General features: G+C 45.9%; 2 protein-coding genes across 5 annotated transcripts; both read right to left on the bottom strand.

The window, feature by feature from the left end:
• Window positions 1-885: 885 nt before the first annotated feature.
• On the bottom strand, window positions 886-9,926 carry IL1F10 (interleukin 1 family member 10). Its single transcript, XM_073896852.1, has 6 exons — window positions 9,845-9,926; window positions 7,908-7,962; window positions 3,952-4,011; window positions 1,801-1,886; window positions 1,384-1,511; window positions 886-1,098 (listed from the first exon to the last, which is right to left on the bottom strand). Exons 2-6 carry the CDS (start codon window positions 7,952-7,954, stop codon window positions 886-888), a joined length of 534 nt encoding a protein of 177 aa, XP_073752953.1. The 5' UTR covers window positions 7,955-7,962; window positions 9,845-9,926.
• Window positions 9,927-10,346: 420 nt separating this feature from the next.
• Window positions 10,347-24,376, bottom strand: IL36RN (interleukin 36 receptor antagonist). 4 transcript variants are annotated; one of them, XR_012379735.1, is made up of 7 exons: window positions 24,215-24,376; window positions 23,114-23,272; window positions 15,640-15,700; window positions 14,041-14,126; window positions 12,827-12,954; window positions 12,347-12,626; window positions 10,347-10,641 (listed from the first exon to the last, which is right to left on the bottom strand). XR_012379735.1 is itself a non-coding variant. In XM_073897413.1 (6 exons), exons 3-6 carry the CDS (start codon window positions 15,666-15,668, stop codon window positions 12,402-12,404), a joined length of 468 nt encoding a protein of 155 aa, XP_073753514.1. In that variant the 5' UTR covers window positions 15,669-15,700; window positions 23,114-23,272; window positions 24,215-24,376; the 3' UTR covers window positions 11,663-12,401. The 4 variants fall into 4 exon arrangements, 2 of the variants coding, with proteins under 2 accessions (XP_073753514.1, XP_025724003.1); XR_012379736.1 differs by having other exon boundaries at window positions 10,347-10,637; XM_073897413.1 differs by lacking the exon at window positions 10,347-10,641 and having other exon boundaries at window positions 11,663-12,626.
• Between the last annotated feature and the right edge of the window lie 755 nt (window positions 24,377-25,131).

The following is a 25,131-nucleotide window of genomic DNA, read 5'->3' as shown; positions in this document are numbered from 1 at the left end:
ACTCAACACACCCAGTACAAACTTGCCATCTGTCCCTCACTGCTCCTCCTTGTCCTCACATGTCAAAACCAGCAGACAACCAGTGGCATTGATCAATCGGTTGAATGACTGATTCACTATGAAATATCTGATAGGCAAATCACAAGACTTGAACCTAAACTACAATTGTGAGCAGCCCATGACATTGTCCACCCAGGGACAGAGGGGGAGAGCTAGGTTCTGCCTGCAGCTTCTGGCTGTTTCTAGAAGCTCTGGAGCAGATGGGCTGCAGGAAAAGCTGTAGGCAGCCTTCCAAGAACTCACTGAGTGACCCACGCACCTTTCATTAAACGCTGTTCACAGGGGCCTACTAAGACTTTGTACTATTTTCTTATTGCTGCTATAACAAATTACCACAAACTTGGTGGCTTAAAACAACACACATTTATTATTTTACAGTTCCGGAGGTCGGGTGTCTGAAATGGGTTCACTGTACTAAAATTCGGCTGTTTCTCCTGGAAGCTCTGGGGGAGAATCCTGTCCCTTGCATTATCCGGCTTCTGGAAACCACCAGCATTCGCGGGCTGGTAGCCCCCATCCTCTACATTCGAAATTAGCAGCATAGCATTTTCCAGTCTCTGGCTCTCACCCTCCTGCCTCACTCTTATGAGGACCCCTGTGGTTACACTGGGCCCACTGGGATAATCCAGGATGGTCTCCCCATCTCAAGATCCTTACCTTAATCACATTTGCCAAGTCCCTGTTGTCTTGTAAGGTAACGTATTCACAGATTCTGAGGATTCGGATGTGGACAGCTTTAGAGGGGCATTAGTCTGCCTACCACAGATCCTGAGTAGGATGAGCTTGGTTTGGGGGCACCAGGCTGGAGCTCAGCCTCCTGCCTCCCTACCGACTCCGTTCAAAGTAGAGTTCAATGTGGGCCAATGGCTCACTCTCCTTGACAAGTCGTATTGGCTGCTGGGACTCAGCTGGACCACAGAGAAACCAGCCAGGCCAGGCCGCGGCCTCAAGCCTGAAGGCTGAGCCCGAGCTTCTCTGGAAGAAGGTGAAGCGCGTGGCTTCTTCTCCACCCTTGTACAGATCCTCGATGTTCACATCCTGTGGGGGCAAGATGGCTGCTGCAGGATAAGGCCACTGGTTGAGATATCAGCCCTAGAGGCCCCCAGGGGGTGGCCAATGGGGGACTTTACAGGGAGGGTCAGTACCCAGGGCAGTGCCTTCTGCAGGTTCTGGAGGGCAGGGGTCTTGGCACTAGGTGCAGAGAGAAGGGGAGGCATGTGTGGACTTGGCTGGGAGTCCACAGATGGGTGCAGAGATGCCAGAGCACCCAGGAAGGTGGGCCATGTCTGTGGGGCACCCCAGAATATTGGTGTGGTTTCTCACCTCCAGCTGCACAGTAGGCCCCTCTCCTGTCTCCACACAGGCTAGGCAGCGACTGCCTCCCTGGATCCCCAGGAAGATGGGGACTTTGGTGCGGTCCAGGCCTCTGTTGGGAAGTATGCAGATCTTCTCTGGGAGGAAAGAGAGAAGAGAGCCAGGAGATGAAAGGACCTAGATGGCAAGCTCTCAGCAAGCTACAGCTGGGCAGAAAAGAGTTGGGCCAAGGCACACCTGGCTTGAACCCTGCATGCAGGCTGCCAGCAGGCTGGGACTCCTCCAGCGGTCATGACACCCTCAGAAGGAGAGGTCCTCAGCTGCTCCCTGCCTCTTCTCACTGTCACCAGAGGAAGAGGGAAGGGGAGAGCTGGTGGCAGGTGGAGCATGGGTGTGTCTGAGGGGATGGAGGCCCCAGTGGCTCACCTGCACAGCAGTTGTCCACATTGGGATCTCCTACCAGGAGCTGGTCACCTCTTAAGTACAGAGCCTTCTGATCTGCATCCTTAATTCTGGAACAAGATGGTTGTGCTGACAACCTGCTCCCTTCAGGCACCACCAAGCCCCAAAGTCTTCCCACCCCCATGCTCTGAAGTACCACACTGAGCATTTAGGTGTTCTTCTCTCCTATAGGTGAGAAGTAGGTGCATGCCTCCACCCAAGAGCAGGTAAAAATAGGTCAGCCTTAAGGCAAGGGAAGGTCTTCTGGAGCTCGTGATTCTCAGAGGCTCCCTTTACCAGCGTCGGCCTCTGTCAGGGCCCTGGGGCAGTGAGGAAAGCCAGTGCCTTCTCACTGATGGGTAGACAGTTTTCCTGATTATGCTAGCCCCTTTTCATGCCCTTCCTGAAAAATTTCCTAATGAGGCTCAGATGTCTCTAGGATACAGTGAGCCTTATCCCAGATTTTCTGGGCCTGACCCAAATTTGCATAAATGTTTTATTTTCTTCAGTGAAGAGGATTAATTGAATGTGTAATAAAGTGTGGTTTGTGGGGCGCCTGGGTGCCTCAGTCAGCTAAGCATCCAACTCTTGATTCTGGCTCTGGTCTTGATCTCAGGGTCATGAGATCAAGCCCCATGTCAGGCTCTGTGCTTAGCGTGGAGTCTGCTTGAGATCCTCTCTCCCTCTCCTCCTGCCCTTTGCATGTGCTCTCTCTATATATAAAATAAATAAATAAATAAATAAATAAATAAATAAATAAATAAATAAAATCTTTTAAAAAATAAAGTGTGGTTTGCTTTTCAAATATTTTAAAGACTTTTTTATAGAACAAAATTCACAAATCAGGAATAAAAATCCTATGTGACAGTAGGTGTACCAACATGGCCACCCTATTCCATGCAATGTGTATTTTGGGGTGGCCCCGTGTTATGGGTGCCAAATTTAGGAGGTCAGGAAAGAGTTGGAGCAGGGTGTGATTACAGTCATTTGGGGTTGGCAATGGTTCCAATGATCAGCCTGGGAGGGTACATACGTGCTGGGGAACAAGGAGGAAACTATGGTGAGTGTGTGCAACATCACAGTCATGCAGGTTATTAGCTCGCAGGTTATTATCTCGGTGGCTTGGCTGGTTTCAAAATGTCAGCCGCTCTCAGGACCTGGGGAGCCCTCCCTATCTCCAAGGGCAGAACCTCTGGGCCAACGTCAATGCCTCCAGATTTTTTTTATCTCAGTAACAACTAATTATAATACCCTTAGCTAATGACTGTATGTGTGTAAAGAAGGTTCACTTGTACAATAAAAATAAAGATCTGAAAAGAGCCTGGGTTTGCCATTCTCTCTCCAACCTGGACAGCCAGGACTTGTGCGGAACTCATCTGCCAGCAACATTCTCTTTGGAGACCAGAATCCAAGTTAGATACCCCAAGGTGACATCTGTTTTGTCATGTGGGTGCTTAGTGCACATGTGTCTTGCCTTCCCAGGCACATTGTAACTTCCCGGAGGCCCCAACTGGCCCCCTGGTATCTAGGACAGGGCAGGCCCATGGAGGAGCTGAGAAAATGTGACCCAGAAGTCAGTCCTGTTTTATTTGTGTTATGTCTCATCTCATTCCTCAAAGGGCTGGAGACAGTTTACAAGAAATCACAGGCAATAAAGTGTAAACTATAAGGAAAGTCTCGAATGTCAAATGAGGTAAAAGGGATAATTGGGAGTGCAGACAGGGAGGAAAGGCCACAGAGGCCAACATATAAAGATGCCGTCACTGAGATTCAAAATTGCCTCTGAGCTCTTGGAGAGAGGAGGACGGAGTAGCATAGGGGGTGAGTCCCGGCTCTGTGTGACATGAGGTAATTTATTTAACATCTTTGAGCTTCAGTTTCCAAATCTGAATGGACTCAGTCATGCCCCCCTTGTAGGTTACTCAGGAGGAAGGCAAGGCAGCAGAAGGTCTGGCATCTTGCAGATGGTCAGGAAAGAGAGCTATTGTGATGAGGATGATGATTAAGCTTAATTATGGGGCACTTGAGATTTCTTGGGTGAGATGGAGCCGCATCTCTCCCCTCAGCCTTCTTTCCCTCTTCCCACATCATCCCCAGGCCCCTGGTTCAGAGAGGGAGGACTCCAGGAAGACTTACATGTAGTATCTTGCCATGGGGAGGGAGCACATTCCTGCAGTTGAGGGCGACTGGTCCTTGCTGAGGGGGAAGGAGAGAAGGGCTGTCAGAGAAGGGTGGGTAGAGCTGGGGGGCAGACCCCCTGGCGGCCCCTAAATCACCAAATCACAGGGTGGAAAAATCTCACTAGGCTGCTTATCTATAACTGGTCTGCCAGAATCCTCCATGATCTCCCCAGCTCAGCAAGTTCCAGGCAGCTCTGCCTCACCCTCCTTTGGGGCTAACTGACCGGGGTATGGGCCCATGACGTGTGCATGGTGCTAGCTTGGGGAAACTGAAGAACAGGTTCCCCAAAGAGTTTAGACAGGAGTACTTCCTGGAGCTGAGATTGAGGTGGGGTGTGCTCCAGCCTCACAGTTTGAGGATGAGCTGGACTCAAACCCTATCCCACTGCCCAGCCTGGCACTAAAGTCATCTGAAGGTTCTGATTTGCCAGAGCTTGAAGTGACTCCATGACCAGCCAGGCTTGGGAACTGGTATACCATCTCAGTTTTTCTCACTCTCCAGTGAACATATAAATCACCTGCCAGTTCTGGTTCCCTGGGTCTGGGCTGGAATCTGAGACTGTGCATTTCAAACATGCAACCAAGTGATATGAACACAGCTGGTCCCTGGCCACACTTTGAGTAGCAAAGGACTAGATAGAGGACCTCCCAGCCCAGACAGGCCATCAGCAGCGTGGCCTCAATGCAAGCACACTTGATGCTGTTCTCTCTCTCAGCCAAACTACTGGGGTTCTTTTGCTTGCAGCAGCAAAACTAATGGGCAGGCTAGTAGCTATACCAAGGTCTGGCCAGGACAGATCAAGTGGAGGGCTCTGTGTGAGGATGATGACTCCCACTCTTGGTCAATGTGAGCACAAGGGACAGGCAGAAATTCAGTGCTGGTCCAGTCTAGCTTGATCTCCAGGGGCCCCAGAAGCCTTCTGTCCTGGCCCAAACCCAAAATCCAGCCCCACGAACCCAGCCCCTCCTGGGTTCTGGCTAGACTGTGATGAGGTGAATAGGAGTGAGAAGCCAGCTTCTAGTCCATCAGAGAGCCTGGGGTCCTGGTGCTAAGCATCTGCCATGGTCCCTCCCAATGCACCACACAATCCATCCCCTAAGCTTTCCCTTCCCTATTGTCCCCAGGTGACCTTTCCCTGAACTCTGGCCTATTGTCCTCCCTGGACACCATCTCTGGCTGTCTCAGACTTCATCAATCTACCTGTCCTGAGTCAAAAACCACCCCCCAAGTAGCACTGAGCTTTCTCCATCACATCCTCTCCTTGCTCTCCTACACGTTTTCTATGTGGACTATGTTCTCTCCAAGACCAATATTAACTTCTGTGGAGCCAAATCAAAAGACTCTTGATTCTTCTGATATTTGGCTTCTGCCTCCTCAGAGCTCTTGACATTAATTGACTCCCTTCACACTTCCATTTTCCCCTTCTCAGGTCTGTGTAGATTTTCCCTTCCATTTGGTGGTGTCCCTAAGGCTGGAAGCCACAAGTCTAAGTTCTAAGCACTTCTCTCTCATACCCCATGAGTTGCCATTCATCCATTTCCACAGCTGCAGTGATCATATTGGTCTAAAGCCTCCCAAGTCCCAACTGAACGTGATACTTTATCTCCAACAGTCTACAGGACACCTCCCTTTGGACTTCTTGCCATTACACCCAACCAAATAGATCTGAAGTCAAATCAATCTTCTCCTCCTCCCAGCCCATTCACCTCCCCCCTTCTCCTTACTCTGTCTGATTTGCCAACAAGTTCTGATAAATTACTCTTTAAAATGTAATTTTGTCTTCTTTTTTTTAAAGATTTATTTACTTATTTGAGAAAGAGAGAGAGCGAGAGCACATGCACATGAGTGGGAAGAGGCAAAGGTAGATAGAGAGAATCTCAAGCAGACTCCATGCTGAGCATGGACCTGAGCTGAAATCAGGAGTTGGATGTTTAACCAACTGTGCCGCCCAGGTGCCCCTAAAATGTAACTTTGTCTTCTTAATAGCCATTGTACCTGTGCCTGTATTCCTGGCTTTTCTACCTTCAGTCCAGCCTAACCTATGTGAGGTACCTGGACCTATATTCTAGGTATTGCTTTCACAACATCTCCACCTAGCTCTAGAGTCTACAGTGGCTGCCCATTTCATCACCATCTGGCCCTGATTCACTTGTATGAGTGTATCTCACTTCTCTGTGGACACTAAACCACCCCTCCAGGCACATGCCTTCTTTCTCCCCTGTGGGCATGCTCACAGTTGTCTTTGATTTCCCTGCCACAAAAGCCATCCCCCCTCCTTGCCGTCCATTCAGGTCTTTTGGCATTAGAGGAACTGGATGTGGTATCATTTATCTATAGGCTGCGTCTCTAGTTCTGCCAAATTAATTATCAGGTCAGAGTAACAGCTCAGACATACAAGGTTATGTCACCTCACCTCCAATTCTCAGTTTCAGCATCTATAAAATCATGGAATTAGAGACTGTGGTTATTAAGATTCTTCCAGATCAAACGATCTATGATTCCATGACTCAGAGTTTAATGAATCTTTCCTTTACTCTTGCAACCCTACTCTGAAATCCTATTAAATTTCACTGTCTTATGTATTGTTCTATATACAGACATTTATTTCCCTTATAAAAGTTAACAACATGTTGATCCATGAAGTATGGCCTGTAGCTCCCTCCAACCACCCTGACACACATATATGCTTACAAGCAAGACATAGAAACACACACAGAAGATTTCAATGGCCAGGTTGGGTTCTAGACCTAGCTTTGCTACTAATTTGGCTTGCTACCTTAGAAAGTCCCCTTTAGTCCCTGGGCCTCCAACTTGTTATCATTAGGAGGAGAGGCTGGGCAAGGTCAGTATTTTTCAAAACTAAGTTTCACAATGAAAATTTACACAGAAATCTAATGAAAGTAAAATGGATAAAGGGAACTTGCTTTTGCTGAATCAGAGAATGAGGGTGATAGCAGAACCCTGACCTTGACCACTAAAGCAGGCACTGGGGCATATCTAACGAACCCCAAGCCTCACCACACACTGTTGAATACCACTGGCCTGGCTGATTTCTTCTGAAATTACTTCCTAAAATCTATGGTTCTAAATATTTAAAAATCTTGACTTGGTTTAACCCATGCCTTCTCTCAAATTCTTTCTATGTGCTCCCAGACTTATTTAGCATCCCATGATGTTCTGTGGAGGGGATACCTTGTTATCTAAAGAGCTTGCCAGGAGGAGTTAAGGGAGGGGGCATACCAGAGATATTGACAGAAAGGAGAAGGAAAGCGAGAAGGAGAGATAGAATACTGCCTATCAACCACCGACCTGCAATCCTGGGTGCCTGGAACATCCGACTGATTTCTCCAGGGCATCTGCCCCAAGTTTATACTGTCTGGTCAGGGGTGGGTCAAGCCTGCTGCAATCTTTATAATTGGCTCTAGGATGGGAAATAAGGGCCTAGGGATTTCACAATGTCTTTAGCACAGTATGGATAATGAGAAGGCGGGGGCATTAATGAGTGTTTGTTGAAGCGGGAGAGAATCACCCATAAAGCCTGGCAGAAGCCAGTCACTGGGCCCCTGCTCATAGCTACTATCATTGCCACTGTTATTTGTGGTTTCAATAGCCAGATAAATAGTCCTGGGATCAGATGTCTTCATATCACCTTCCCGTTGGTGTCCCATGAGGGTCCATCCTAGGCTTAGAGAGGTAGAAGAGGCAAGAGGGGATGTGTTTAAGGGGCCCAAGGACAGAGCAACCTCTGGTGTTTTAAGCCAGGCTGCAGCTAGCAAGACAACATAAGAGAGGGGACTGATGGCATTGGGAGTATTGCCCTGTTTGGAAAGAAGGGAGGGAAGTCTCTGCTTTTCAACAAGTCCTATTAGTTGTTATCAGGTTGGTGAGACAGAACATTTAAGGAAACCCACCTGCAGAGGACATTGACCTTAGATCCATCCTGGGACTGCACAGCCATTGTGTTCCCTGGAGGGTTAGGACACATGACACCATGTAAGCAGGACAGGTGTAAAGAGCACCATGTGAGCAGGGCAGGAGTAAAGAGAATACTCAAGCCTCTAATCAATTACTTAACTCAGTAAATCCATCCACCCACCTGTCTGTCCAACCATCCAACCATCCATCCATCTGTCTACTTGCAAGCGGTGGAGAAGCTTGGCATAGTGTTCTCTGGGGACCATCTGCCTTACCATAATTCTCACTCTTAGGTCATTCAAAGGGCCTGGTAAGAAAGTAGGAGAGGCCAATCCACATGTAGATGCTTAAAGAGTGAAAGATAAGAAAAGATGGGCAGGGAGGGGACTCAATTTCTGTTTCCTAAGGCCAACAGTCATTCTTCACCCCTCTCCCAATCTATCTCTCATCTCTTTGTGGAAAGGGCCAATGCATGGGGTATTATGCCAGGCAGTCAATGAGCATTTACTGAGCATTGACACTGCTGTGTGACAAAGATGTGCAATGCATGGTCCCCGTTGTTAGGTAGCTTTACAGTTCAGCTGGGGAGCTAAGTCATAAATATTTTAAAAGATAATTAAGAAGACCAGACTCTCTAATCTGCAGGACAAGGGCATATTGGAAACAATAGAGGCAGAGAATCTCCTTGAGTAAAAAAATTCCTAGAATTGAAAGGGCCTGAGACATGGTATATAGTCTCCCTCCAAAGGGAGAAATCTGTGCTACAGCACCCCTGAGACATAGTTAATCAGGCTCTTCTTCAATACCTCCACAACTTCTTGAAGAAACCCTAGCAGTGTGTGTGGTCCTTGCGGTTAAAATTTTGGGGTCACACATAATTTCTGCTCATCAGTCCTGCTTGTGCCTCCTGGAATTACACAGAAAAAGTTTATTTTTCTACTAGGCAGAGCTTTGAGTGTTTGAATGGGGTTTTCTGTGTATTGCTTCTCCAGGATAAAGACCCTCAGCTTCCTAGCCTCTACCCTAACGACTTGATCGTGGGACACTCTCTACTATTCAGAACACACTCTTAGTCCTCAGTGCCTATGCCTGGCACAAATGCCATGTGATGTGGGCATAATACCTCTGTAAATATAGGTCAAGCGGGGGACTTATATTGAAATTGAAGAAATCTAAAACCACTATGTCTTTTTCATATGAACAATCATGATGCCAGGGTCCCCCAGCCCATACATTCCATTTTACTTTCCTTCTTTTTCTATTGACTCATGTCAGCTCATCCCTGCTAAAACCATTTTGAATTCTACCATCCTACAAATGATGAATCAATCACTTTAGGCTGGAGAAAGCTTGCAGACTGAGGTGAAATTTCAGCTGCTCCTTGAAGGGTGGGCCCATTTAGATGGGTGGAGGAGAGAGAAAGAATAGTCCAGGGTGGAGGAATAGTTTCCACATTCTGTACTCACCGGTTTCCAATTATTTGTCAAATGTTATTTGAGATCCTTGGAAACAAATAAATACAGCCTTGACCTTGAGGTCATTTCAGGGACCATAGACCCCAAATCAATTATTACAATGAGGGGAAGTTGGCATAGCAATGTAACACAGTCAGAGCAGATGACCAGAGATCTCAATTCAGCAAAGGCTTCTTGGAGGAGGTGACAATATGAGACTATGGCTAGGCCCCTGGGCAAAGAAAAAGTGTAAAATGGGTCTGCAGAAACAGGCCTGGTGCCCAGAGCCTGTGTTCTTGGCACTCCTGAGAGGCCTGTGGCAGGACTTGTGCTGTCTGCTACCCAAGGGCTTTGGCTGCATCTGGGCCTCAGCAGCTCCACAGAGACAGACCCTTCTGGTCTGGCCACCTCCTTGCTAGTGCTTCAGCAGAATGTGAACCTGCCAGGCTGGTATGACTGGTGAGGTGCAGGAAGAATACCTGGAGCTCAGATTTAGGCCTCTCCTCTGGCTTCTGTTCTGATCCCTCAGAGTTTAGGCAGGGATGCTGGAGTCACAGTCCCTGGCATGTCAGACTGGAGGTGCAAAGGTAGTCAAGGAAGAGCTAAACCTTGCAGACACAGAGAATATTCAACAACTTTAGTATGGTCAGCTTTTAAATAGAATGTTTGGAGAAACAAAAGGGCTGATGTTGATTTTGAGAAGGAAAATGAAAATATTGGAGAAAACTGCAATCATAATAAAATAAATGCATTTATTTCTCTTCCTATGTATTAGTTATCTATTGCTGTGTAACAAGTTGGAGCACCTGGATGGCTCAGTCAGTTAAGCATCCGACTCTTGGTTTCAGCTCAAGTCATGATCTCAGGGTCCTGGGATTGAGCCCTGCATCAAGCTCCACCCTCAGCAAGGAGTCTGTTTGAGATTCTCACTCTCCCTCTCCCTCTGCCGACCCCTGCCCCATGTGCACTCTCTCTCTCTCTCTCTGAAAAGATAAACAAATCTTTTTTTAAAAAAAAACCTTAGCAACTGAAAGCAACAAGCATTTATTTTCTCACAGTTTCTGAGCGTTGGGAATCTAGACCAGTTTAGCTAGGTGGTTCTGCTTCACTGTCTCTCTTGAGGTGGCGATCGAGCTGTCAGCCAGAGTTGCATCATCTGAAGGCCTGACTGTGGCTGGGAGAGCTGCTTTCAAATGCACTCATGTGGCAGTTGGCAGGAGGCTTCATTTTCAACACATGGGTCTCTCTATAGGGCTGCTTATGAGATGGCAGCTGGCTTCCCCCAGAACAAGTAAACAAAGAAACAGAGAAAACAAGATAGAAGCTGCAGAGTCTTTTTTATAATCTAATCTCAAAAGTAGCATAATATTACTTCTGCCACATTCTGTTAGTCACAGAGACAACACAGGTACAATGTGGGAGGGGATATACATGATGTGAGATGGGGTCAGCAGCAGCTGTGTTGATGTCGTAGGGCTGCCATAACCAATTACCACAAAATTGGTGGTTTAAAACAATGAAAATTTTTGCTGTCATGGTTCAGGAGACTAGAAGGCTGTCGTCCCTCTGAAGGCTTTAGGGAAGAATTCTTCCTTGCCTCTTCCTAGCTTCTGGTGGTTGCCTCAGTCATGGTATTTCTTGCCTTATTGCTGCATAAGTGCAATCTCTGCCTCCATCTTCACATAGACTTCTTCCTGGGTCTCCTGTGTGTCTCCTGTTGCATATGCAGTCATGTTGGATTTAGAGCCCATCCGAATACAGCATGACCTCTTAACCAATTGCATCTGCAAAGAACCTGTCTCCAAATAAGGCCCCAGTCTAAAATTTCCAGAAGGACATGAATTTCAACCAGCATGGGACCCTTTGGAGGCTAAAACCCACGCCTTGCAATCTCAGGGGGCTATGACCACTCCAGGTCTAGGATTATTCTTTCTATAAATTCCTTTTCCAGGAGATTCCAACCACACTAACTCATCATATTCTTTCTTCACAGCTTTGCTGAGGTCTGTGTACTGATTCTGTCGCAGCTGACCAGAGCAGCAGAGCTCAATTCAATTTGAATTTCACTCAGGGAAGTGGATGCTGAAGATGATTAGAAATATTGTCTGCTCTGTTTTCCTTAATATTAACTTACTTATTACACAAAGAATTCATCTTCATTGTAGAACAGTTAGAAAATGTTTAAATAAAAGAATAAAAAGAAAAATCACCTGTAATTGCTAAATTGACATTGCTAAAATTGAAGTAAACTCTTTTGGACTTTTTTTCTATGTGAAGAAATATATAGATAGGTATTTTTTTAATTAAAATGAAATTACAAGTTATGCTAATTTGTAATTTGCTCTTCTTAATATGTCACAAGCATCTTTCCATGTGAATAGATACCAGTATCTTGGATTCTAATGGCACCTCAGGTTTCAAAACATATGACATGCCTGGCCATTCTTCAGCCTTCTGAGCTGTAGTCAATTCCTTAGACACCACCACTCTCTCCTGCCATGGCTAGCGCATAAGGGTTGAGATGGAAAATGTAGAATATGATGGCAGTTGAGTTACAGGAAAGAGGGAGGGGGCTGGGTTTTGGGTCTCTAATTCTATGACCTCCCTCTCCTGCATAGTGATAGTAGACAGGTCCTCATGTGGGCAGCTGGTGGCCCTAATAGGCTCAACTTGGGATTGGCTGGCTTGTGGGGCTCAGGGGTACTGGGTAAGTTACCATGAAGCAGGAAGGGTTTCCAACACTCCCCCCACCCCGACCCCTGGGAAACTTTTTATGTGACTTCCAGTTTATCTTGAGTGGTTTTTGCAAGGTTCTACACCAGTAGCACCACTCAATAGGGAAAGAAACTGTGGACTAAGCCCCAAATCTCAGAAGGATTTACCCAAACTGGGAATCAAAAGGGAGAGTGGCCAAGTACCCAGCCAGAGGTGGGGCCCTGAGAACAGATGGGGGGATGGTTGCCATCAGTGTCCTCCTCTACCTCCGCCCCTGCCTGAGCCAGCTCTGCCCAGGTAGGTTCTGGGGTGTGCATTGCCCTAGTCACACTGCTGGAAGTAGAAGTCTGTGATGGGGTTGCCCCAGCTGGCATCCTCTGAGAGTTGGGTAAGTCTGAGAGGCTGGTCTGCTTCGGGCACGGTGCAGAGGAACCAGCCTGGGTAGGCAGCTGACTCGAAGCTGGAGGTGAGCCCTGTGTCCCGCCGGTAGAAAGTGAAGCTCTTAGATTCGTTGGCACCAAGGTAGAGTTCCATGATGTTTACTGGCTGTGAATGGAGAGGCATGGCAGGTGAGGGGAAGGAGCGGAGGAGGCAGGAGAGCTGGGCCATGGGCATGGAGAGGCAGGGCTGTCATCAACAGAACCCTGCAAGGGAGAGGATCAGGCCCCAGGATGCCTGGCCCAGTGGCTTCAGCATCTGCTGGCTTAGTGAAGTCAAGATAGCAAGGATGCCCTAACAGGACTCACCTCTAGTTTTAGAGTAGGTTCCTGCCCTGTCCCACATGACAGGCACCGGCTCCCTCCCTGGACGCCCAAGATGACTGGAGACAGCTTGGCATCCAGAGACCGGTTGGGGACAACACTGATCTCCTCACCTAGAGAAAGGAAGCCAGAGTCAGGGTCCCTGACTGCCCTTCCCTCCCTCTCCCCAAATCGTGGACTTTGAAGCACAAGACCTACGTGAGACATTCTGTCCCCAGACTGGGCGGAAAGGAAGCCTGGTAACAGCTGTCATCTAGGGAAGGGTGGTCTCCTGCCAGTTGGCCCAATGACATCAAGGCATGTAAGCACATTCTACCATCTCCCACCTCTAGCCTACCCCCTTGTCCAGGCTCAAACCTTCAAGTCTTCTCTAACCCCCAGGGGAGATCTGACTACCTCCTTTAATGCCTCTTGATCCTCTGGCCTTGTTTTGGAAACTCAATTTGATAAGCCTCTCATCAGAGTTATTTGGACATGTTTGTACCAGCATGAGAACAGAAGAGGGTCTCATTCCTCTCTGTACCACACATACAAACCTACCCTATCACATACCACACATACAAACACATACACACACATGCACACATACATGCATGCATGCATACACACGTGTACACACACACACACACACACACACACACACACTGCCTGGCCCCAGAGCCCAGTAAATGTGTCCCAAGTGGGCAGGTATGTGCTATTTTAGAGAGAAGGCCTGTCATGGTGTCTGGGGCATGAGGCCAGATGGTGCCACCTGCTATCTGGGTCCCATCACTCTGAGGGACCAGGAATCCCCAGAAAGCAGAGGGAACCCAGGGCAAAGGGATAGAAAGCCACTCCTATATGGGAATAAAGGCCTAGGAGCCTATTTTAGATCTTTCCTCAGCACTTGCTCCCAGGAAAAGGAATGTTTGGCCTAAGTCTACCTATGAGGGAAGAACAAAGCATTCATCCTGGAAAATATTCCCACCTTTGCATAGAGGCTTCAGGTAACAATGGGGTAGGCGTCCTCACTTTGCTGGAAGGTGTAGTATTTTATTTGTCCTCGTTCAGAGCCTGCTTTTATGATGCCCATCTACTGTGTCAGGCCTGGGACCTGTAGGCCTGTGCCAGTTTGCATAGCTATTCCAAGCCCTCTCCAGGCCCCCTCCCCTCAGAGTGTATAGACACCTAGGGAAGTAGGGTCATGTTTTGCCACCAACCTTTGATGACCTTCCCTGCATGCAGCCCTCCGGCTAGAAGCTGGTTATCATGCAGATAAAGCACCTTCAAGGCCGCATCCTTCATTCTGAAACATCAAGACAGGATGACGCTTAGTTAGGGGAGGGGTGGGTGCTCGGGCTTGCTGGGCTCTACAGAAGCAACCACCCAACCTTCTCTGCCCGCCCTGCTGGGCTCATACCCTACTAATGGGATAACAATAGCCTCCCATCTGAGTCTTCACCCTATTCAATCTTTTCTACACCAACCAATCTCCTCCATTTGTGATGTTGGAAAAGAAACTGGACTGTGAGTCAGAATCCTGGGTTCTTATCTGGCTGTGCTGCCCCTGCTGCTGAGTCCCAACAGACAAGTCGCTTGCCCTCTCTGAGCCTGAGTTTCCCTGTTGTTAATTAAGACAATGGGTTAGATCAAACCCAAGCCTCTTCCAGATGAAAATCTGATTCTTCAATCATTATTGAAGATGTCAAGGCACATTTACTTCCACCTATTAAGTGAGGAATATCTTTAAATTTAAAATTCTTGGGGCACCTGAGTGGCACAGTCTGTTGAGCGTCAGATTCTTGGTTTGGGCCATGTTGTGATCTCAGTGTCATGAGATCAGTCCTGCGTTGCGCTCGCGCTCAGTCTGAAGTCTGCTTAAGTTCCCCTCTCCCTCTCCTTCTGCCCCTCCCCACTGTGCACTCTCTCTCTCTCAAATAAATAAATCTTTAAAAAATAAAAATAAAATAATAAATTTAAAATTCTTTCATTTTACTGTTCAAATTTATTTCTCATCTCTGATTTCAGTTGATTTTTTGACATCTTGTGAGGTGAAAAATATATCCTAAAATGGGTTTCTTCAGGTGTTATATGGAAATAAGTATGCTGTGTGCAAATTGGTTCAATGGTGGCTAAACACAAACAAATCTCATTCAGTTATTAATATACTGAACTGCACCATGGTTCTCTTATAAGAAGACACAGAAAGCAGATTTCCCACATTTCTTAATCAAGGAGCACCACTATATAAAGCAACTCATAGGGTTGCGGCTCCACAGAACCCACCTTGGGAAAAGCTATGTTAGACTCTGAGTTCAGAGAGAACTAGGACCATTTTCACTCACTAGTGCAAAGTCCAGAACACAGCAGACCGCCTGGCTCAGCACATGCCAGCAGACAGACAGACTGACTGACCAAATAGTTTTGTTGTTGTTTTGCCCCAAAGGGCAGCAGGGAGGTAGTGGAGCAGAGTGACATCAATTCACCCCAGTGGGTGGTAACAGCTCTGAGCTGGGTCTCCTGACTTCCATTCTCATCATGGATATGTGGGGCTGAAGCTCTACACAGAGTGATTCACTTGCTCCCCCTTCTCGTCAGGGAACCCCCATGAGGTGGCCAGCCCCAGCCTGATAAAGGCTGGAAAAATTTCTCTTAGGACAACGAGGGACTGTTCACAACTTCCCAGCTGCTCACCCACCTATGAGAGCCCCAACTCTGGGCAGGTGCAGCCTCTCCCTACCCAGAAAGTATGGACAACAGGTCTACCTGGAACTTATTTCCCCCAGAGGACACAGCCAGTCAGAGGTTCAGATACTCACCGGAAGCACAGCGCCCCACTCAGGACCATCTTGAGCTTCACAGTGTATAGACTCTCCTATTCTGAAATAACACAAAATCTTAAGTGGCAGTAGAGGCTGGGCTGGAAGGGGCCTGAGTAGCAAACAGCCTTCTGGCCCCACCACCCCTCTCTCCAGCATGTGAACATCCCCCACAGAGCAGGGGATTCTAGGTCTGGGGTCAGGAGAGAGCCCCAGGCCTGCTGGGGAGAATGAAACCCAGCTCCCCAAAGGACACCTCAGAATGCTCCTTTCTCCTGGCAGAGCCTGTGGTATCTGCCTGCTCCTCTGGGATGCCTCAGCCCTTTTAATAATGCACTAGGGAGGAGCCCCTGAAACTGCCACAAGCTGAGGAGGAGCAGGGTTTCCCAGGTATTTCACACCACCCTAAGCCTCCAGAAACACCTGCGCTTCATTACCTCTCCCAAGGAAGGAAGGTTCTGGAGATAGCCTTCTTTCAGCAATTCTGATGAACTTCCCAGGGGCTTTCAAGCTCTTTGTGAGCACTCCGCTCCGGGACCTGGGGCACTTCCAGACCCAAAGACTTCAGTGCAAATAGCCACTCAAGGAAAGAAGATTTTAGAATAAACCCCCTTTCCTCCCCCTTCCTTCCCTCCCTTCCTTCCTTCCGTCCTTCCTTCCTTTCTTCCTTCCTTCCTTCCTTCCTTTGCCAGGCCTATGAAAAATGCTGGAGGTGGGGCTTTCCTGCTTAGGCAATGTTTAGTCTACAAATTCATTGTAGAAAAACCTGAAAATCCAGATTGGCAAAACTAAACAAAACAAAACACACCATGAATACTTGTCTTCTGTGAGTGTACCATCAGAAAACCAATGACAACACTTTTCCACTGCCTACATATACAAGTAACTGTCAACTGTGTCTCCTACAGCTTCGTCATAGAGCCTACACTCTATTCAACTTGCTTTTTTCATGTAGCTAAATAGCAGAATATCTTTCCATACCAAATATGAATTATGATATAACATTGAATAGCTGCATGCATTTCATTGTATAGATGTATCATTTATTTATAGCAATCAATTATTATTAGTCTATTATTTGCTATTGAAAATCATGTGGTAACAAACATCTTCATATCAACCTCTTCACTCGTGTCTGATTATTTCCTTAGAAAATAAAATCTAGCCCATTCCACCTGTAATCAATCTTTCTCCAATACCTAATTGGCAAATTAATATGTGGCTGGATAACAATCCATGCAATTTCAATACCTTGATACATTCTCTGTGATGGATCTGAATTAAAGGTAGAGGGCAGTGCATAATAACAAACAATTTAATGACATCTTGAGTACCGCTGATAGCCATATATTGTTAAGATACAAATTTTAAAGAAATTGTGTTCCAGTTTATAGGCTAAAAAGTCCTTAAAGTGTTCAAGAATAAATAAAATACCAAGTTTTTCCGATGTGATAAACAACTTTCAGAAAACCTTATTTTTTTAAAGATTATTTATTTATTTATTTGACAGACAGAGACAGCATGAGCAGGCAGAGTGGCAGGCAGAGGGAGAAGCAGGCTCCCTGCTGAGCAGGGAGCCCGATGCGGAACTCGATCCCAGGACCCTGGCATCATGACCTGAGCCGAAGGCAGATGCTTAACCGATGAGCCACCCAGGCACCCCTCAGAAAAATTTTAAAATGTAAAGGCTACTTTATGCAAAATCATTAAATTGACCAAATGGAAAGGACACTGAAAATAACTATAAAAAAGAGCAAATTGAAAAAGAAAACACCAGAAGGTGTTGGCCTATAGGCAAAGTGGTTTTTTTTTTTTTTTAAGATTTTATTTATTTGAGAGAGAGAAAGTGAATGGGGGGGTGAGGGGCAGAGGGAGAGAAACTTCAGGCAGACTCCCTGCTGAGCCCAGAGCCCCCCAGACTGTCTTGGGGCTCTATCAAATGACCCGTGAAAACATGACCTGAGCCAAAACCAAGAGTCGCACGCTCAATGGACTACACTACCCAGGCGCCCCAAAGTGGTTTTAAGCAGACAGACTTTCATTTGTAAAGTGATCATAGGGAAGTACATATTGTTTCACTTAAAAAGGCTGCCTTCTCTGATCCCCTGACTGCAGTGAATTGCACCAACTTGCCCACAGCACACATAGGCGGGGCTTCAGAAGCTCTGTCCTCATTCTGACTAATATGGAATGACACCAGTGCATGGCTGTACCCCTCCAGGTAGGGCAGCTTGCTGAGGGCACAGGGGGATGTGTTTGCCAGCTCCATCTGTTCTGCTGTGTGCTTCATGGTGACAGGTACACAACGAATGGATGGAGAGATGAATGAGTGAGCTAAGATTGTGAAAGTGACAAAAACAAAATGAACTCCCATTAAGAAAGTTAAGTTCTTCAAACTTGAAAATAAGACAAAACGTAGCTTGAAGACCGGCATTGTGATGCCACCAGCTTTGATTTTCTTTTGCAACATTCCTCTGGCTATTCAGGGTCTTTTCTGGTTCCATACAAATTTTAGGATTATTTGTTCCAGCTCTGTGAAAAACGTTGATGGTATTTTGATAGGGATTGCACTGAATGTGTAGATTGCTCTGGGTAGCATAGACATTTTCACAATGTCTATTCTTCCAATCCATGAGCACGGAACGTTTTTCCATTTCTTTGTGTCCTCCTCAATTTCTTTCATAAGTGTTCTGTAGCTTTTATTTTTTTTTATTTTTTTTATTTTTTTTAAAGATTTTATTTATTTATTTGAGAGAGAGAGAATGAGAGATAGCACAAGCGGGAAGAGGGTCAGAGGGAGAAGCAGACTCCCCGCTGAGCAGGGAGCCCGATGTGGGACTCGATCCCAGGACTCCAGGATCATGACCTGAGCCGAAGGCAGTCCCTCAACCAACTGAGCCACCCAGGCGCCCCTGTTCTGTAGCTTTTAGAGTACAGATCCTTTACCTCTTTGGTTAGGTTTATTCCTAAGTATCTTATGGTTTGGGGTGGAATTGTAAATGGGATCAATTCCTTAATTTCTCTTTCTTCTGTCTCAGTCTACAGAAATGCAACTGATTTCTGCATATTGATTTTATATCCTGCCACTTTGCTGAATTCCTATATAAGTTCTAGCAACTTTGGGGTGGAGTCTTTTGGATTTTCCACATAAAGTATCATGTCATCTGTGAAGAGTAAGAGTTTGACTTCTTCTTTGCCAATTTGAATGTCTCTTATTTTTCCTGTTGTCTGATTGCTGAGGTTAGGACTCCTAGTACTATGTTGAACAACAGTGGTGAGGGTGAGCATCCCTGTCGTGTTCCTGACCTCAGGGAAAAAGGTCTCAATTTTTCCCCATTGAGAATGATATTCACTGTGGGCTTTTTGTATACTGCTTTTATGATATTGAGGTATGTCCCCTCTATCCCTACACTGTGGAGAGTTTTAATCAAGAAAGGATGTTTATAGCAGCAATGTCCACAATAGCCAGACTATTCAAAGAGCCAAGATGTCCATCGACAGATGAATGGATAAAGAAGATATGGTATATATATATACAATGGAATACTACTCAGCCATCAGAAAGGATGAATACTTACCACTTACATCAATGTGGATGGAACTGGAGGGTATTATGTTGAGCAAAATAAGTCAATCAGAGAAAGACAATTATCATATGGTTTCACTCATATGTGGGATATAAGAAACAGTGCAGAGGATCATAGGGGAAGGGAGAGAAAATGGAATGGAAAGAAATCAGAGAGGGAGGGGCGCCTGGGTGGCTCAGTCGTTAAGCGTCTGCCTTCGGCTCAGGTCACAGACCTAGGGTCCTGGGATCGAGCCCCATATCGGGCTCCCTGCTCAGCAGGAAGCCTGCTTCTCCCTCTCCCACTCTCCCTGCTTGTGTTCCCTCTCTCACTGTGTCTCTCACTGTGTCTCTCTCTGTCAAATAAATAAATTCTTAAAAAAAAAAAAGAAAAGAAAAGAAATCAGAGAGGGAGACAAACTATGAAAGACTCTTGACTCTGGGAAACAAACAGGATTGCTGGAGGGGAGGTAGGTGGGGGGATGGGGTAATTGGGTGATGGGCATTAAGGAGTGATACGATGAGCACTGGGTGTTATATGCAACTGATGAATTATTCAACTCTACATCTGAAATTTAGATGCACTATATGTTGGCTAGTTGAATTTAAATTAAAAAAAGAAAAGAAAACGGTGACCACAGGTGCTTTCAATGTCACACTAGAGCTTGGTCAAACAGGCCCCACCAGCAATTACTCAATTCTTTAGGAAATAGATGCCTTTGGCTTTTTGATGACTGTGGATTAGACACCAGACTCTATGAAGTTAGATGTGAACTAAGAAGAGATTGACTGATAAATTGCAAATCATTTCTGCCTGATATAAAAGATAGCCTCAAATGGTGCAGTTTTATTGCTTTGCAATTCATTAAGCAGGTTTCTTTTTTTAATCTAAGTCAGCCAACCCATTCCACCATTTCTTTTGAATCACGTCTTTTGAATCAGCTTATCGTCCTGCTGGTTCCTTCATTTATTAATAATGATAAATCTTTGGCACGTGCTCACTCTGTGTTTATGTAAGAGTTGTGTTTTGGATGTTTTTGAAAATTAAACTGATACTACCTAAGATAATGTTATTTTCTCACAAGTCATACAACATATGTGGTGGTTTTAAAATCTATCCTAAGAGGTGAAGCTTATTTTCCTTTGAGTGTAGGCTGGACTTAGTGGCTTGCTTCTAAAGAATTTATTACCTGGTGGAAGTGGCAGGGTGCCACATCTGAGGCTAGATCACAAATGGCATTGGAGCTTCTTCCTGATCTCTCTTGGCTCTCTCCCCTTGGGGAAACCAGCTACCATGTCAGGAGGACACTTGAGCAGCCTATGGAGAGGACTGTGTGGTGGGACCGGAGGCCTCCTGACAACAGCTCCATGTGAGCAATCTTAGAAATAGGGGCCCTACAGCCACACTCCAGCCTTCAGATGAGGAAGCCCTTTTGACATCTTGACTGTGATTTCACGAGAAGCCCTAAGCCAGACCACCCAGTTCATGCCACTTTTCTGGTTCCTCATTCTGAGAAGCTGTGTAAAATTATAATGCTTGCTGTTTTAAGCTGCTGCTAAGTCTTGGAATAATTTGTTACACAGCAACAGGTAACTAACACACTTTGCCATCACCATGGGCAGTTTCTACTCCTGTTCTCTTTTCATTCCCCGCAGTCCTCAGTGGGTATCCTCCCTTCTTAGGAAACATCTCAATTCTTCATGGACTTCATATGACCATAGAGGTTGTCCCAGAAACTGTGCCAGTCTGCAAAGGGGTAATACTCCCCATGGTGCTTCTCACCAGTGCCCTGGAGGTGGGGGTGGCTCCTGCTCTTGCTGAAGAGACGAGGAAGCAAACAGCACAAGGGTACATGCCTGTATCAATATGTAAGCACACATTCAAGAGTGGTTTATTACAGTAAAATAGCAATTTTTTATTAGGAAGATAAATCAAACATAATTAAAATAACCAGTATTCATGTGGTGTCCACTATGTCCCTAGAACTATGTTTAGTGTTTTTTTTCTATTTCATGAAAATTTTCTCATTTTATGCTCATAACTGCCTTGTGTGGTAAATACTCTTATTATCTCTATTTCATGGATGTGGAAACCAAGCATAGAAAGGTTAATTATGTTGTCTGATATGGAATCAATAATCAGAATCAAATCCAGGAAACCTGAATCTAAAGCTATTGACCCCAAGACCCAACACAGCAGTTAGAGGGAACCATTTACAGTCTGCCTCAGATCATGTCACTTTTCTGTTCCCTGAGCCTATGAGAGTAAAAGGCAGGTCTCTGTCATACTCCCAGGCCCCACAAAACCAGGCTGTCATTATCACTTGACTTTATTCTTTTACCACACCATGAAGTACACTCAAGCCACATGACCTCTTGCTCTTTCTTGAACAAGCCAGGCACAGTCCTGCCTCAGGGCATTTGCACTGACCATTCTCTGTGCCTGGGAACCTCTTTTTCAAGATATGAGCATGGCTCACTCTCTTACCTCCTTAAAGTCTCTGCTAAAATATCACCTTCTCCATGAGACCTATACTCACCATCCTGTGCTTTTCTCTCCTGCTGCCATATTCCACTTACTGTGCTCTATTTCTTTCCACAGCACTCACCATCTGTTAACACACTATATAATTCAGCTGTGTGTTATGTATATTATTTATCAGCTCCCCACCCTACCCTGCTGGAAGATAAGCTCATACAAGGGAGGTGTCTCCTGTCTATTTTGTTCATTAGTGTATTCCAAGCACTTAAGGTGGTACCTGGTATACAGTATGTCTTTAATAAGTAATATCGCACTAACACTGAATGAGTTGTATGCTGTATCACATTGAAAAGGCCAGAGAGGGGCACCTGGGTGACTCAGTTGGTTAAGCGTCTGCCTTCAGCTCAGGTGATGATCTCAGGGTCCTGGGATGGAGCCCTGCATTGGGCTCCCTGCTCAGCAAGGAGTCTGCTTCTCCCTCTACTTCTCCCCCTGCTCATGATTTCTCTCTCTCTCTCTCAAATAAATAAATAAAATCTTTAAAAAAAGGCCAGAGAATTGTCTCACATTTTGTTCATAGTTATGATTTTTATTTCTCAGAGAGGTTTGATGCTTCTGGGTCCTCATTCTCTTAATATAGCAGTTAAGATCATGGTGGACACTCTCTGGCCAGTGGGCTAACATGGGCCCACTGTTTGTTTCCTAAACAACGCTTTATTGCAATACAACCATGCTCATTTGTTTACACAGTCTGTGGATCCTTCTGTACTACAATGGCAGAGCTGAGTATCTGTGACAGAAACTGCACAGATAGGATATTTAGTACGTGGTCCTTTATAGAAAAAGCTTGCCGAACTCTGGTCACAACCATCTTGATTCAAGTCCTAAATCTGTCACTTATTAGCATACATCTTTGGTCAAGTTGCTTAATCTTTCTGCCTTTTGGAGTTCTCATCTGTAAAATGGGGATAAAAATAGTACTGACTCAGGAGTGGCTATTAAGATTAAAGGAGTTAATGTATGTGAAGTCTTTAGAGCCATGCCTGGCACAAGCAGGTGCTTAAATGTCAGCTGTATCATCATCGTCTTCATCAGCCACATGGCCTGGGGGAATTTGCCTCATCTCTCTGATTTGATGATTCATCTCACCTCATTTACATTTCTCTGTAAAGAAAAGAGGAACAACCACCTCACTGGGTTGTCATGAGGACGGATGAGACAGAGGCTGTGAAGAGCAGGGTCAGCACTTAACACAAACCCATAGACACCTGCTTCTCACCCCCTCTGTTTCTCACCTCTCTGGCACCCTTCCCCGGGTATGTAGAGAGGACCCCGAGAACATGGCAGAGGCCCCCCTTTACGCTGACCTAAATCTAAGGCTAGTTCGAGGCCAAGCACTTCCTTGCCATTGTGCTAACACATCTTACCTGACCCAGAGAGGGAGAAGGCTCCAACTCAGCCTGGCTGAATGACCACAGATTATGCTGTGGATTTTCAAATCCCTTTTACAAGAAAGGTTCACATCTGCTGCGCATTCACTGTGTCAACATTGTCTCAAAAGCAGTACAGGCTTTGTGCCATCAGACCTGTGAAGTGAGTGCAATTTTTATTCCCATTTAATTGATAAGACAAAGTCAGACCTAGAGAGGTGAAGTAACTAACCCAAGGTCACAAACTAGTAAGACATGGACCTGGTATTAGTACTCTGGCAGTTCGATTTCATACTAACTCGCCCCCATTCCCCCTCTGTGAACAAATAAGCCATATAATGCTTACAGGCTCAAGCAAGCAAGGGATGGAGGGTAGAGCTGGAGGTCAGGGGGCCTCCCTGCCAGGAGTCTTTTGCAGGCCAAGGGGCTTCTTGAGAAGAACAGAGACTTCAAGAAAGACAACAGAAACCAAAAGAGTTGGTCCAGAGACAAAGGGCTCCAGCACGACAGAGTGAGGCACACATTAGGACAGAGGGGATTCTTCACTCCCTGGAGTGACTTTGGTGGCCTGCCTGGCCTAGGAGAGCTGGTGTTGATGCACAGACACACAGCTTCCAGGGAGCTGTGAACAGAAGTGTCCTTCCTGCTACTGCCCTGAATTCCCAACCCCAGCGACAGCCACATCCTGCAGTCACTGTGTGACAGAGGGAAGGTGCTACTTGGCTCATAGCACATTTTAGTAACGCTAGAGTCCCTGTGACATTACAGGGAAGTCTGTGGGTCAGGGCACCGAAGCTGGGTGCTGAGCCAGAAATGTGTGGCTTTGTTGTCCTTACTCAGTCCCATGACATCTTCCAGGGTGGAGGGTCTAGGGAAAAGCCAGTTCTACAAGCTGGGACCAGGGAGTGTAGAGGCAATGGCAGGGTGAGACCGTGGTGTGTGTCACACCCACAGGTAGTTTCTCCTGACTGAGTCACCCAGGGCAGGACCAGAGCCACTGGCGACTTCCTTACCTCAGATCCAGGTGAGACCCTTCAGAGCAGGTCCAGGTGCTTTGCTTATCTATACTTCAGAGGCCTCCACAGTCTGAGGACTCACCTCCCACAGATTATGTGGTTTGGCCATTTCTGGACCTCTCTCCACAGAACAGCTAGGACTTGAACCAGATTCTGCAGCTGAAAATTGGACATAAGCCAAATGTGGAAGAAAAAAGTCAGTAGGTAGGAAGACAGAAAGAGTCCTGGTCTGGCTCCATCTTCCCTGCTCCCTGGGCCATGCCCTCCTTCTGCCCGGACAGAGTACAGGCTCTGTGTGTGTGGCTCTGACCTCATAGAGAGGGCACTCTTGGCCAGGCTGGACTGGGCAGGCCACACTGGGATGACTTCTTCCAAACATTCACCTGACCAATCCATGCAGTCTTTCCTCCTGTTTTTGTTTTTGTTTTTGTTTTTTTTCTCTTTCCACAGAGGACTTGGTCCAATGAGGACCCATAGCTGAATTAGACAAGGCAAAGGGAACTGCACTGAGACTCCCCCAGAGGAGGCCCCAAGCCTTCCTTGGCTCTGTCAGTGACACTTGGCACCGATGGAGTAGAATCATCTCCTTTCACAAACTCCTCAAGAACCAGGGACTACTTCTTTATATATATATTTATATATCATATATAAATAATATATTATTATATATAACATATTATATATATTGTATATTTATTATATTAATGTTATAAATACATATTATATATTATAAATATATATAAAATTATTAGATAAGTGTTTGCACATTTGTCTTTTCTAATTTTTTATTACTATATTTAATTGTAGTAAAATGCACATAACAAATTTACCATCTTAACCATTTTTAAGTGTACAGCTATGTACATGTCTTTTATGTCTTTTGTTAAATCTATTCCTGAGTATTTTATTGTAAACAGAATTGATTTTTTATTTCATTTTCTAACAGCTTGCTGCCCATATATAAAAAACATAATTAGTTCAAGGACAATAAAAATAAAA

The sequence above is a fragment of the Callorhinus ursinus genome, unplaced genomic scaffold (assembly GCF_003265705.2).
Source record: "Callorhinus ursinus isolate GAN/ISIS: 27379988/994484 unplaced genomic scaffold, GSC_fseal_2.0 scaffold10, whole genome shotgun sequence".
NCBI lineage: Eukaryota > Metazoa > Chordata > Mammalia > Carnivora > Otariidae > Callorhinus > Callorhinus ursinus.
This window is presented reverse-complemented; position numbering and strand designations above follow the sequence as displayed.

Coding starts and splice junctions, on each gene's coding strand:
- IL1F10 (XM_073896852.1), bottom strand. CDS start 7,954: ATGGCTGTGCAGTCCCAGGATGGATCTAAGGTCAATGTCCTCTGCAG. Junction 1,887..3,951: donor CCCATGGCAAGATACTACAT/GTAAGTCTTCCT, acceptor ATCTTGTTCCAG/AATTAAGGATGCAGATCAGA. Junction 1,512..1,800: donor TGTGGACAACTGCTGTGCAG/GTGAGCCACTGG, acceptor CTTTCCTCCCAG/AGAAGATCTGCATACTTCCC.
- IL36RN (XM_073897413.1), bottom strand. CDS start 15,668: ATGGTCCTGAGTGGGGCGCTGTGCTTCCG. Junction 12,955..14,040: donor TGCAGGGAAGGTCATCAAAG/GTTGGTGGCAAA, acceptor TCCTTTCTCTAG/GTGAGGAGATCAGTGTTGTC. Junction 12,627..12,826: donor AACCTACTCTAAAACTAGAG/GTGAGTCCTGTT, acceptor CTCCATTCACAG/CCAGTAAACATCATGGAACT.